Source organism: Scyliorhinus canicula, chromosome 18 (assembly GCF_902713615.1).
Source record: "Scyliorhinus canicula chromosome 18, sScyCan1.1, whole genome shotgun sequence".
Lineage (NCBI taxonomy): Eukaryota > Metazoa > Chordata > Chondrichthyes > Carcharhiniformes > Scyliorhinidae > Scyliorhinus > Scyliorhinus canicula.
In genome coordinates, this window is record NC_052163.1 from 112532613 (window position 1) to 112546723 (window position 14111).

General features: G+C 47.4%; 2 protein-coding genes across 3 annotated transcripts in view; one reads left to right on the plus strand and one right to left on the minus strand.

Moving 5' to 3' along the window:
• The window catches only part of LOC119953711 (SURP and G-patch domain-containing protein 2-like), a 31599-nt gene extending 25651 nt beyond the window's left edge, over positions 1 to 5948 (minus strand). The window contains exon 1 of the mRNA XM_038778260.1: positions 5802 to 5948. Within this exon, the coding sequence (XP_038634188.1) occupies positions 5802 to 5835 (34 nt within the window). The 5' untranslated portion in view covers positions 5836 to 5948. The remainder of the gene's footprint in view (positions 1 to 5801) is intronic.
• Positions 5949 to 6117: 169 nt separating this feature from the next.
• The window catches only part of sugp1 (SURP and G patch domain containing 1), a 38876-nt gene continuing 30882 nt past the window's right edge, over positions 6118 to 14111 (plus strand). Inside the window, exons 1-2 of one of the 2 annotated variants that reach the window (XM_038776855.1) lie at positions 6118 to 6172; positions 9287 to 9488. In XM_038776855.1, the coding sequence (XP_038632783.1) occupies positions 6151 to 6172; positions 9287 to 9488 (224 nt within the window). In that variant the 5' untranslated portion in view covers positions 6118 to 6150. The remainder of the gene's footprint in view (positions 6173 to 9286; positions 9489 to 14111) is intronic. The other variant, XM_038776856.1, reaches the window with a different exon arrangement.

Genomic DNA, 14111 nt, shown 5'->3' on the forward strand with positions numbered 1-14111 from the left:
AACCAAGGATAGAGTTTTTGAATGGTTCACGAGCTTGCAAAATATTCCAAAACTTGGTTATCCTCAATGAATGTCTCTGGTCTTCTCACAGTCTCTGCTGACTCCACAAGAAAAGTCAGATAATGCTTTCAATGTGACATGGAAATAAAACAAAATATGCAAGGCAAGTTCAAAACATAAAATTCCAGTAGAAAACATCCTATGTCGACTGGCACCAATGTTGGAAAAAAGATGCATTTCTTTGACTCCTTTCACCACTTCAGCAACCCATCTGGTTGGCACCAAGACAAAAACGTGAATTTAAGTTTTCACCATTTGTAAATCCCATTTTCGAATGGCAGCACAAATGAATGCTGGTGAGTCTGCTTTGAAAATAATCTTCAATGTAGTCCTTCGAAAAAATATACTGGTGGTGTGTAGGTAGAAAGTTCAGTGAGAATATGCGGAGAAGTGAATTTATTCTGCTCAGAGATTACTTTGATAGATGAGTTGTGCTTTGCATATATTGTTAAAGAAAAACTCACATTTCTACAGCACCTATTACGACTTCAGGGCGTTCCATAGAGTTTTCCAGCCAATGAAATATTTTTGAGGAGCAGTCATTATAATCTGGGTAACGTGGCAGTCAATTTGTGTACAGTATTAACGGTACACACAGACATCCATGATATGTGAGGATGTCTACATGGAGACGTTTATTGTAACAACGGTTTGCCTCCCCCATTTGTGTGCAATCTCAATGGTTGCACTCACAATTACAAAATCTTCTTTGGTATTTTTCCAAGGAAGTTGTGTGCACTTTAGAAGATTTCTAGGGTGACCCCTTGCAATATCACCAGCTTTAAAGGGTGTCATTGACTCCGACGCTGCGAGTTCTCTTGCTACAGTAGCTGGGCAACCTTCTTATATATGGAATAATTGGACACACAGAATGAGAACAACCAAGTTCAGCCTCCCAATGGAAGAAAACCAGCGGCTTGAAGAATATTGCATGGTTTTAGGAGCAGGAAAATAATAGAGGAATGAATGGTCAATGGGATTAAAACTTGGTACCACATAGAAAAAGCGGTTTTTGATAAGCGTCATTGCCCTCAAGGGCAAAGGAAGAATTAATTACTGACGTCAAGTCCAACTCTTAAATGTAGTCTGTTTGAATCAGAACAGAAAAACAATCATTGCGCAGAATGAAGGAAAGTGCACTATTATGCAAAGGTGACTGATGGAAAACCACTGCCCCCTGCTGCATCTGTAAATATGCTCGGGAAGGAAAGTAGGGGACACACAAGAATGTGCAAAGAAATCCATGTGAAATAAAATCAAATGAAGCTGCCACAGGACTGCCCTCCACAGCTGAAGAAAAGGAAGATGTGCTCTGGCCAAAATCTCCCTCTAGGCCAAATAGGAAAGAGATATTACCAGTATCAGGACTGAAGGTGAAGACGAAGATTTGCAAATTCAAAATAAGCATCTTAACATGCAAGATATTAAAAAGCATCAAGGTCATCTCCAGATGTGGGGGCATCTCAGTTCCCTTCCATTCATTAAAAGTGGGCTCCATCCCCAAGTTTGGGTTCGGCCTCCTGATGTCAGAGAGTCAGTGAGGTTGTCTTCCTCACCAGCCACCCCACACTTCACTGCTCCACTTTACACTTACTTACCTGTTAAGATCAAAGAGCAGTTAGTCAGGTTCTGTGGTGAACGGATGGACCAGAAAATGCAAGCAGCAGTATTTGTACTTCGCTTTCAAGGCTAATACTATTATCACTTTCTACTCAAAATTTAGTAAGAATAAGCCATACTATAGATAAAGTCCAAAGCCTGGAACATTATTAAACTAGGAATGGGAAAGGGAAGGAAGAACAGCATTCAAGACATAAAACTTCACATTTAAGAGTATGTTTTTTGGAAGATCATTTGGTACACATCTTTTAGCGATCGGGAACTGCAGGTCGTGCTCAACTAGATATCATAGAATAGTACAACACAGAAATAGACCATTCAGCCTATCAAGTCTGTGTCGGCTCCTTTAAAGAGTAATCCCGTTATTATTGAATCTGTTTCCATCACCTGCAGCACTATCCAAACCACTTGTTGCATAAAAAGAAATATCTTCATGCAGCACAGTGGTTAGCACTACTGTCTCACGGCTCCAAGGACCCGGGTTCGATCCCGGTCCTGGGTCAATGTCCGTGTGGAGTTTGCACCTTCTCCCAGTGTCTGTGTGGGTCTCACCCCCACAACCCAAAAAGATGTGCAGGCCAGGTGGATTGGTCACGCTAATTTGCCCCTTAATTGGCAAAAAAGAATTGGGTACTCCAAATTTTATTAGTACTATAAATTTATTTTAAAAAAGGAATTTCCTCATGAAACCTCTTGCTTTTTCGCCAATCATCTTCAAATCTGGCCCCTTTGGTTTTCAACCCCTCAGGCATTGGAAAGACACTCTGTATTTACTCGACTAAACCATTCATGATTTTAAACACCTATCAAATCTCCTCTTAGCCTTTGCTGATATTAGGAGAAGTACCCTGACTTTGCCCAAATCTGCAATTATTTCTTCCCTTAAGACGTAAAAAGGGAGAAGGGAAGTTGCTTTCCATTTAAGGTACTCCCATTGTCTCTAGTCAAAACAACTATTCTAAGAGAAACTATTGTTTTAAAAATAAATTGGAATCTTTAACATGCAGCCCACCAGGCCGTGTAGTCTCCTTATTTGTAGACTGTCCCCTGGGGGCATCAACATTAAAGTGCCTGATGTAGTTGGAGGGATGATCAATTTGGACTAGTTCAGATGAAAGATAATAGAAACATAGAAAGTAGGTGCAGGAGTAGGCCATTCGGCCCTTCGTGCCTATACCACCATTCAATATGATCATGGCTGATCATACAAATTCAGTGTCCCGCTCCTGCTTTCTCTCTATACCCCTTGATCCCTTTAGCTGCAAGGGTCACACCCAGCTCCCTTTTGAATATATCCAATGAACGGGCCCCATCAGCTTTCTGTGGTAGAGAATTCCACAAGTTCACAACTCTGAGAGAAGAAGTTCTTCCTCATCTCAGTCCTGAATGGATTACCCCTTATTCTTAGGCTGTGACTCCTAGTTCTGGACATCCCCAACATCGGGAACATTCTTCCCATATCTAGCGCGTCCAGTCCCATCAGGATTTTGTATGTTTCTATGAAGTCCCCTCTCATTCTTCTGGACTCGTGAGTACAAGCCCAGTTGATCCAGTCTTTCTTCATATGTCAGTCCTACTATTAGTCTGGTGAACTTTCGCTGGAACAGGAAGAATGTTTCTGAACTTTGAAAAAAAGCAGGACCAGCAGATACGAGACAATATTTTTCCTTTCAATTCCATCACTGTGCACAAACCCTGCAACAAATACATATCTTGTAATGCCCAAATCCAATGAAAGAATATAAAAAACTGTGGTTGAAAATGGATCCTAGGCATCAACAATTTCACTAATATATTGGATAGATCACCCTCCATCTGAATCCAGACACAAAAAGACTACCATATTGTCCCGTGTTACTACAACCACTAAAATTGAAATATCTGTGGGCCTCAGATAGATTTTATTTTTTTAACAAAAGCACTAATTATGGAGATTTAATTCATAATCAAACCAATGTGATGTACACAATTCCATCTTCTTCCTTTTTAATTAACATTACTTAAAAGCACAAGAGGCTACTTCCTATTCAGCTACTATTGCTATTAAAATCAGAAGAAACCAGTCTGGATCACTGTCGCAGTAGGATGTTCTACAGGGACAAACAAGGTCAGTGTGTTGTTTAGTGACAGTTTTTAGTTAACAGTAATTAAAAGCACAGGAGGCCACTTCCGATTCAGCTACTGTTGCTATTTAAAATCAGAAGGAACTAGTCTGGATCACTGACCCAGTAGGATGTTCCACAGGGACAAACAAGGTCAGTGTGTTGTTTAGTGACAGTTTTTAGTTAACATTAATTAAAAGCACAGGAGGCCACTTCCTATTCAGCTACTGTTGCTATTTAAAATCAGAAGGAACCAGTCTGGATCACTGATCCAGTCGGATGTTCCACAGGGACAAACAAGGTCAGTGTGTTGTTTGGTGACAGTTTTTTAAAACTATTATAAATCAAGTATAGCATAGAAACAAGTCATTCAGCTCAAGCGGTCCATGCCAGTATGAACCTCCTCTCATCCCTCTTAATCTCACCCTATTCACCAAATCCTTCTGATCCCTTTCCCCCATGTGTATTTATCCAGCTTCCCCTTAAACACAACAAGGTTATCCACTCAACTACTCTTTGTGGTCAGCATATGCAAAACAGCCTAAATTGTCACGTTGTGTCCATTTGAACTGTAAAAGTTATTCAGCAGCAACAGTTATTGGATCCGTCCTTCCAAACTTGTGTTGTGCCTGGAGAAGCAATTTACAACTGTACCAGTACACAATGAAGAACAGATCAGCAGTATCAACAACACCTAAAAGTCTGCCATTTCTATCAGTGTTCCGAAGGCTTACAATTCATACAGTACATTTGAACATGGGAAATTCTGCACATCGGAGTCTGGCAATGGAAGATTGTCACTGGGCATTGGGTATAATTAACAGCAGTAGATGATAGAAACTATCTTAGCAGAATGAACCTTTCACTGCAGTAGTGAATGTGCAGTTTGACAGCAGAGACCACAGTGGATTTTTATTTACATTGAATATAACTCAAACCCATTTATTAACAGAAGTCAATAAGTGCACCAATAAGATGGTTGTTAAACAGAGCCACAGGAAGGCTCAAACTTAAAAAGAACAAACGTCTACATGCGCACAACAAATTTTGTCAAGAAATGACAGAACATTTTCTCTCTACACAACAGATTTGTCAGCATGAGAAAACAAGCGAGAACTCTTGTTTTTTGCCTCAGCCAAAGGTTAATCAGTCAGATGCTGATATTTGTGTTCCCAGGACTTTCTGCATTTATTTTAATGATTGGTTTCATCTGACTAAGGGCTGGGGTCTCCTTCAATGTCAGAATGCCTTTGGAAGGGAAATAGGGGTGTCAGATCTTTTACCCATTTTCCAATGAGGGTCAGTTACCCCTCATTACCAGGCGACAGTATGAATTCCCTCCTCAGACAGGGTCTTGTTGCATCAGGGGGTCTGGGACAGAGCATCGGATTTGCCACCAAAACAGCACATCATTGCCCTGGGATGGAGTTAGCCCCTTTTGCCGGTACGGAGCCTTGTTACTCCAGGCAGGGCGTCAACAGTCCCCCCCCCCCCCCAGGCAGCAGGGACCAGCTGCCCTGGGATTAGTGTCACCGGTTCTCCAGGATTAATCCGGAGTCTCCAGAAAGTCAAGTTTAAACTTGCTGTGACAAAACATTAGAGGTTTTTAAAAAATGGTGTTTGTTCATATTCAGTGAACACTTTTGTTTTAGAAATATGAAAATGGAGGGGGTGGGAGCTCGGAGGCTGCTGGAGGAGGCGGGAGGACATGGAATGAAACCTCCAGGAATGCATCCCAGCAATTGCCGGGATTGGGGGGGGGGGTCAGATCTTTCCCCCAGGACGGGGCCTTGTTGCCCGAAGGTGGGGATCAGGCCTGTGCCCTCCCCACCCCGGTTGCCCCTGGTTACCGCTTACAGGCCCGGCCACCGAACCCGCTTCATTCTAAGCCGCTGGAGAGCGGGGGTTTTCCAGTCCCCCGCCCCTCTTCAAAGCTCTGGCAGGGTCCAGGGACGATTCCCTGTCTCTTTCCCCACCGCCCCCGCATCTCCTCTCCTTCCCCACTTCAGCCCCACAAACCTGGACAAAACCTCTCCTCCATTGCAGCCGTCATGTCACTTCCCTTCCCCACCGGAAGTCACCCGCACCTTCTGGGGGAAAAAAAGTTCTTCAAATTCTTTACTTCAACGGATAAGCACATATTTCTCATGCAGATATGCACGGACAAATACATTTGGAACGATAGGTTCGTTCGGTGTATTTTGTAGGCTGGACACACGTTTGTAGTTTTTGTCCGCATCCCGCTAATGAGGCCAACGGGGCCGCAGACTACAACTCCCAGAGGGCCCGGCGCACATAGCCAAGACTTCCGGTAGTGTGACGGTTATCCCCTGGCTCGTCGGAAGTGACAACACTAGGATATGAAGCCATGGCCATGGACGGTGAGGCAGGTTGGTGTTGGGGTTTGGGGAGGCTGAGCAAGGAGTTTAATGGGTGTAGACTCGGAGAAGCAGCCGCTAGAATTGAGGGGAAAGCGTCCACGAACCAAATGCACTTTCCATCTGATGGCTAAACTAACAATAACGAAGGAAGGGCAGGGGTTAACCCGACCTGAGGCTTATTGCCTCCCAACAAGAGGTCTTAGAATTCAGATTAGCCCCCGTTGGAGAATTTTCCATCATTGACTCTCCTCTTCCCACCTACCTCAAAGTGTTCACCCGCCCCATTTCTTTCTATGTCCCAAGACACCGATGGGGAATTAATTATTGTTTGTGGAGATACTTGTCACTTGTTTTAATTGGTTATCGTCTGTCACTGGTTAACCAAAGTTTTTAATCCTGGTTAATGTGGCATACGTTTAGCTCTTGCAACCTGGTCCAGATTTCAGGAGTTGTTGCCCCAAGAATATGTCACTCACCGTTGATGTGCAAGCACTCTGGGTTTTTGTGTGTCCAAATGCAATTGCTGTCTGTTTTGTTCACTCTGAAGACCCCACCATTACTCTCACCCCATTGTTTGCAGATTTGGATGTCAGAGATGCACACGTCAGGATTTTACAAAAATAATTTTGTTGTTGATTATATGTTGGCACGGTTTATAGATTCTGTTTATGGCATTTGCTGCAGTGCAGAATGATACATTGATTCTGTTCATGTAGTGTTCTGATGAAGAGTTACATGCCTGAAATCAATATCTTGTCTTTACTCTTTGCAGCTACTGACTAGTCTGTTGCGTAGCCTCAGCCATTTCTGATTTAGTTCATTTCTAATGTGGCAAAGATCAGAGTATTTTCTAGGTAGTGACCATATGAGAGAAGGGCTGTATTGATCTGGCCAGTTCCTGAGAGTCCGATCATACTTGATAATACCTATGAACTTCCATTTATAAACTGTACAGATGTTGTTATGGTTGTGGAGCAGTGAGAGAGCAATGTTCGAGGGATTGGCTTTCTCTTTTAGCAATGTATTATTGAGGGTTCTGATAGTACTGGAGTATTGTGCGCAATTCTGGTCGCTACATTATAGGAAGGATGTGATTGCGCAGGAGGGCGTGCAGAGACGATTCACCAGGATGTTGTCTGGGATGGACATTTAAGTTATGAAGAGAATTGAGTTTTCGTTGGAGCTGGAGAGGTAACCCAATCGTGGTGTACAAGATTGAGGGGTATGGACAGGGTGGGTAAGGAGCAGCTTAGTTGAAGGGTCAGTTACGAGTGGGCACAATTTCAAGGTGAGGGGCAGGAGGTTCAAGGGGGATTTGAGGAAAAACCTTTTTACTCAGAGTGTGGGAATAGTGTGGAATGCACTGCCTGGGAGGGTGGTAGAGGTGGGTTGCCTCACATCTTCTAACAAGTACCTGGACGAGCACTTGGCACGTCATAACATTCAGGGCTATGGGCCAAGTGCTGGCAAATGGGATTAGGTAGGCAGGTCAGATGTTTTTCATACGCCAGTGCAGACTCAATGGGCTGAAGGGCCTCTTCTGGTGCTATATTAGTCTGCGATTCTGTGATCGGGCAAAATATTCATCATGTGTTTGTACCTCTTAGAAAACTATGAAAAGTATGAACTGAGCTCTGAAGAAGAGTCCTCTGGTTACAACTCTATAGGAATGGGACAAATATTCTCGCTGGTTGTTTGCTAGTGCGGGAGGCTAATATGGCAGAGGGATGGGTATTTGAGCAAGGAGTTAGAGGAGAAGGAGACTGGAATACCCTTCCTGCATCTACACTGTCGAGTTCTGTTAGAGTTTTATAGGTTTCTATGAGATCCCCCCTCGTTCTTCTGAACTCCCAAGTTTAATCCTAATTGATTGAATCTCTCCTCATATGCCAGTCCTGCTATCCCAGGAACCAGTCTGGTAAACCTTTGCTGCATTCCCTTTATAGCAAGAATATCCTTCCTCTTTGTGAAGACAGAACCAAAATATGTATTTAGTTGGACAAACATTTCTTTGTTCCCCGTTATAAATTCCCCTGTTTCTGACTGTAAGGGACCTACATTTCTCTTCACCAATCTTTTTCTCTTCACATACCTATAGAAATGTTGCCCGTCAGTTTTTATGCTCCCCCAAGCTTACTGTCATACTTTATTTTCCCCTTCTTACTCAATCTTTTGGTCCTCCTTTGCTGAATTCTAAACTATTCCCAACCCGGAGGTCTGCTGTTCTTTCTGGCCAATTTGTATGCCTCTTCTTTGGATCTAATGCTATCTCTAATTCTAATTCACGGTTTGGTCATCTTTCCAATTTTGGTTTGCGCCAGACGGGAATAAACAATTGTTGCAGTTCACCCATGCGCTCTTTGAATGTTTGCCATTTCCTGTCCACCGTCATCCTTTTAAGTAATGTTTCCCAATCCATCATGGGCAATTTGCGCATCATACCATCATAGTTTATTTCATTATGATTCAGGACCCTAGTCTCAGAACCAATGGCGTCACTCTCCATCTTGTTGAAGAATTTTATCATGTTATGGTCGCTCATTCCCAAGCGACCTCTCAAGCCAGATTGCCAATTATTTATTTCTCAGTACACAATACAGGGAAGCACGGTGGCACAGTAGTAGCACTGCTGCCTCACAGCACCAGGTTCAGTTCTGACTTTGAGAGACTGTCTGGAGTTTGCACTTTCTCCCTACGCCTGCGTGTGTTTCCTCCTGGTGCTCCGGTTTCCTCCCACGCTCCAAAGAAGTGCAGTTTAGGTGGATTGACCATGCTAAATTGTCGCTTAGTATCTAAGGATGTGCAGGTTAGGTGAGGTTATAGGGCGGGCGAGTGGACCTAGGTAGGGTGCTCTTTCAGAGGGTTGGTGCAGAGCCAATGGACCAAATGGTATCCTTCTACACTGTAGGAATCCTATGTTTGTATTTTAATATCCAGTCGAAGATGGTCTGTTCTCTCGTTGGTTCCTCAATCCACCATATGTCCAGTCATTTCAATGCGCGAGACTTTGACAATTTTTTGCACAAAACTAATTGATGAGCAGGATTATCTTTGCCATTTTTCCTTTTTGGAAATGTTTCCTAGATTGAAATGTTTTTGTGTTTTGATTTTTCTTTATTATAGGTAGGGCTGGTCGGGCCACCAAGCCCAGTAGTGAGCGATCCTTCAGTCTGGAGCGTCTGGGTTCCTCCAACAGACCCAATAAATTGTATGTGAATCTAATGAAACAAGAGGAGCTGATTGCACAGAAGAAAAAGGAAATTGAAGCCAAAATGGAAAGAGCTAAAAAGGACAGCTTCACAAAGCTGCAAGTGACACCTGCTCAGTACGTGGTGATTATTACTTCTTTTTTTTAAAATAATTTTTATTGAAGAAATTTTTCGAAATACAAACATTTTAACCCCCCCTACATTTACATTTAAATTATAACAAAACAAAGTCAAACCCCCCTACTTAACAAGAAAAGAAAAAAGTCCCCCCCCCCCCACTCGCGCGTCCGTCTCCTTCCCCCCCCCCCCCCCCCCGCCGAACCGACAGTCAGACCAACTTATCATTTCTAGCAGCGTCCTCGGGCAGGCCTTGCCCGTGCCACCACCGCTACCGTACTTCCTTCGTCTTTGTCCCTCCTCCCCCCTCCCTCCCGCCCTCCCCTCCCCTCCCGGGTTGCTGCTGTCACGGCCTCAGTTTCTATCTCTGATCCAAGAGGTCCAGGAAGGGTTGCCATCGCCTGAAAAACCCCTGCACCGACCCTCTCAGGGCGAATTTGATCCTTTCCAATTGGATGAAGTTTGCCATGTCGTTTAACCAGGTGTTAACACTCGGAGGCCTTTCGTCCCTCCACTGAATCAGGATCCTCCTCCGAGCCACCAAGGACGCAAAGGCTAATATTCCAGCCTCCCTCGCCTCCTGTACCCCCGGTTCCACCCCAACCCCGAAGATCGCAAGTCCCCATCCTGGCTTGACCCTGGACCCCACCACTCTTGACACCGTCCCTGCCACCCCCTTCCAGAACTCCTCCAGTGCCGGACATGCCCAAAACATATGTGCATGATTCGCAGGGCTTCCCGAACATCTAATACACCTGTCTTCACCCCCGAAAAACCGACTCATCCTTGTCCCCGTCATGTGGGCTCTATGCAGTACCTTAAATTGAATGAGACTTAGTCTCGCACATGACGACGACGAGTTGACCCTCTCCAGGGCGTCTGCCCATGTCCCGTCCTCTATCTGTTCCCCCAGCTCTAACTCCCACTTATCTTTCAGCTCCTCTACTGGTACCTCCTCCACCTCCTGCATAATCTTATAGATGTCCGAGATCTTCCCCTCCCCGACCCAGACCCCTGATAGCACCCTATCACTCACCCCCCTGTCGGGGAGCGCGGGGAACCCCGCTACCTGTCGTCTGGCAAATGCCTTCACTTGGAGGTACCTGAACGTGTTCCCCGGGGGGAGCCCAAATTTCTCCTCCAGCTCTCCCAGGCTCGCAAACCTCCCCTCTATAAACAAGTCCCTCAGTTGTCTAATACCCGCCCTCTGCCAGCTCTGGAATCCCCCTCCTGTGTTTCCCGGCGCAAATCTGTGGTTCCCTCTTAGTGGTGCCCCTATCAGACCTCCCACTTCCCCCCTGTGTCGCCTCCACTGCCCCCAGATCTTGAGGGTGGCCGCCACCACCGGGCTCGTGGTATACCTCGTGGAAGGGAACGGCCATGGTGCCGTTACCAGTGCCCCTAAGCTTATGTTGCCGCAGGACGCCCTCTCCATGCGCTTCCAGGCTGCCCCTCCCCTTCCATCATCCACTTTCGTACCATCGATGTATTTGCCGCCCAGTAATATCCTGAAAGGTTGGGTAACGCCAGCCCTCCACTATCCCTACTCCGCTCCAAAAAGACCCTTCTAACTCTCGGGGTGCCATGTGCCCACACATACCCCATGATACTACTCGTTACCTTCTTGAAAAAGGCCCTGGGGAGGAAGATGGGCAGACACTGGAACAAAAACAAGAACCTCGGGAGGACCGTCATTTTAACTGACTGCACCCTCCCTGCCAGCGACAGCGGCACCATGTCCCACCTCTTAAACTCCTCCTCCATCTGTTCCACCAGTCTGGAAAAGTTCAACTTGTGGAGGGTCCCCCAGTTCTTTGCCACCTGCACCCCCAAATACCTAAAACTTTTAACTGCTCTTTTGAAGGGGAGCCTCCCAATTCCCTCCCCTTGGTCTCCCGGGTGTATTACAAAGACCTCACTTTTCCCCAGATTTAATTTATATCCCGAAAAGTCCCCGAACTCCGCTAGTATCCCCATTACCTCCGGCATTCCCCCCTCCGGGTCTGCCACATACAACAACAAATCATCCGCATAGAGCGAGACCCGATGTTCCTCCCCTCCCCTTGTCAGTCCTCTCCACCCCCCTGAACCCCTCAGTGCCATTGCCAACGGCTCAATCGCTAATGCAAAGAGTAAGGGAGATAGGGGACATCCCTGCCTAGTACCTCGATGGAGCCCAAAATATTCTGACCTCCTCCCGTTTGTTACCACACTTGCCATCGGAGCTGAATAGAGCAGTTTTACCCACTTGATAAATCCCTCCCCAAACCCAAACCTTTCCAACGTCTCCCACAAGTATTCCCACTCCACCCTGTCAAATGCCTTCTCCGCGTCCAGCGCTACCACTATCTCCGCCTCCCCTTCCACTGCTGGCATCATAATCACATTTAACAATCTCCGGACATTTGTGTTAAGTTGGCGTCCCTTCACGAACCCCGTCTGGTCTTCATGGACTACCCCTGGCACACAGTCCTCTATCCTGGTTGCCAGGACCTTTGCTAACAGCTTGGCGTCAACATTCAGGAGGGAGATGGGCCTGTAGGACCCGCACTGGACCGGGTCCTTGTCCCGCTTCAAAATCAAGGAGATCAGGGCCTGCGACATTGTTGGGGGCAGAACCCCCCCCTCGCGCGCCTCATTAAAGGCTCGCACCAGCACTGGACCCACCAAGTCCACAAATTTCCTGTAAAACTTCACCGGGAACCCATCCGGCCCCGGCGCCTTCCCCGCCTGCATCTGGCCTATCCCTTTAATTAGCTCCTGCAGCTCTATCGGCGCCCCCAACCCTTCCACCAGCTCCTCCTGTACCTTTGGGAACCCCAATTTGTCAAGAAAATTCTTCATTCCCCCTCTCCTCTTCGGCGGTTCAGACCTATACAATTCCCTATAGAAGTCCCTAAAGACCCTATTCACCTCTTGCCCCTTCTGCACTACATCCCCACCCCTCTCTCTCACTCCCCCAATCTCTCTGGCTGCATCTCGCTTACGAAGCTGGTGTGCTAGCATCCTGCTCGCCTTTTCCCCGTACTCATACGCCGCACCCTGCGCCCTTCTCCACTGCATTTCCGCCTTCCTAGTGGTCAGTAGGTCGAACCTGGCCTGCAAGCTACGCCGCTCCCTTAATAGCCCCTCCTCTGGTGCCGCCGCATATTTCCTATCTACTTCTAGGAGCTCCCCCACCAGCCTCTCCCTTTCCTGCCTCTCCTTCCTCTCTCTGTGTGCCCTTATGGAGATCAGCTCTCCTCTAATCACTGCTTTCAAGGCCTCCCAGACCGTCCCCACCTGCACCTCACCTGTGTCATTCGTACCCAGATAGTTCTCAATGCCCGTTCTCACCCTTCTGCACACCTCTTCGTCCGCCAACAGCCCTACATCCAGGCGCCACAACGGGCGTTGGTCCCGCGCCTCCCCCATGTCCACGTCCACCCAATGTGGTGCATGGTCCGATATCGCAATGGCCGAGTACTCCGTGTCCTGCACTCTCGGTATCAGCCCCCTGTTCAATACGAAAAAATCGATCCTAGAGTACACTCTGTGGACGTGGGAGAAAAAAGAATACTCCCTCGCCCTAGGCCTACCAAATCTCCATGGGTCTACCCCTCCCATCTGCTCCATGAACCCCCTTAACACCTCTGCCGCTGCCGACCTCCTATTCGTCCTGGAACTCGATCTATCCAGCCCAGGGTCTAACACCGTATTAAAGTCCCCTCCCATGATCAGGCCCCCTGCCTCCAGTCCCGGGATGAGGCCCAGCAGGCGCCTCATAAAACCCGCGTCGTCCCAGTTCGGGGCATACACATTTACCAGTACCACATTCTCTCCCTGCAGCCTACCCCTCACCATCACGTACCTGCCCTCCTTGTCTGCCACCACCTCTGCCGCCACAAACGACACCCTCTTTCCCACCAAAATCGCCACCCCCCCCGGTTCTTGATATCCAAGCCTGAGTGGAACACCTGTCCCACCCACCCCCTTCTCAGGCGGACCTGATCTGCTACCCTCAAATGAGTCTCCTGCAGCATTGCTACATCAGCCTTCAGTCCCTTCAGGTGTGAGAAGACCCTTGATCTTTTGACCGGCCCATTCAGCCCCCTTACGTTCCACGTGATCAATCGGGTCGCAGAGCGACCCGTCCCTACTCCCTGTCGATTAGCCATGTCTTGTCCCTTGCTCGCCCCGGGTCATCCCTTCTTTTCTGACCCGCTTCCCATAGCGATGGCCCCCCCCCCCCCCCCCCGGCTCTCCCCTTCTCGCCCCTGGTCTTTCCAGCAGCAACCCGGGGTCCCCCCCCCCCCCCCCCCCCCCCCCCCCCCGGCTAGGACCCCTCCTAGCCGCGATGTACCCCACATCGTACTCCCGAGAGTCAGCTGGTCTCCGCTGACCCGGCTGCTCCTGCCACATTCCGACTCCTCCCGGTTCACCCCATCTGCGCCCGTGAAAGATCCCCTTAAAACCCCCCGAGAAAGACCCGCATAATCAACCCGCTCCCCCCCCGTCCCGTCTCCCCAACTTAACGATATAAATACCCAATGGCAACTAAATACATAAATACTTAACTACATACTTAAATAACAAAATAATTAACTAACTATCAGCTAACAGTGTGCCCAACCATCACCCTC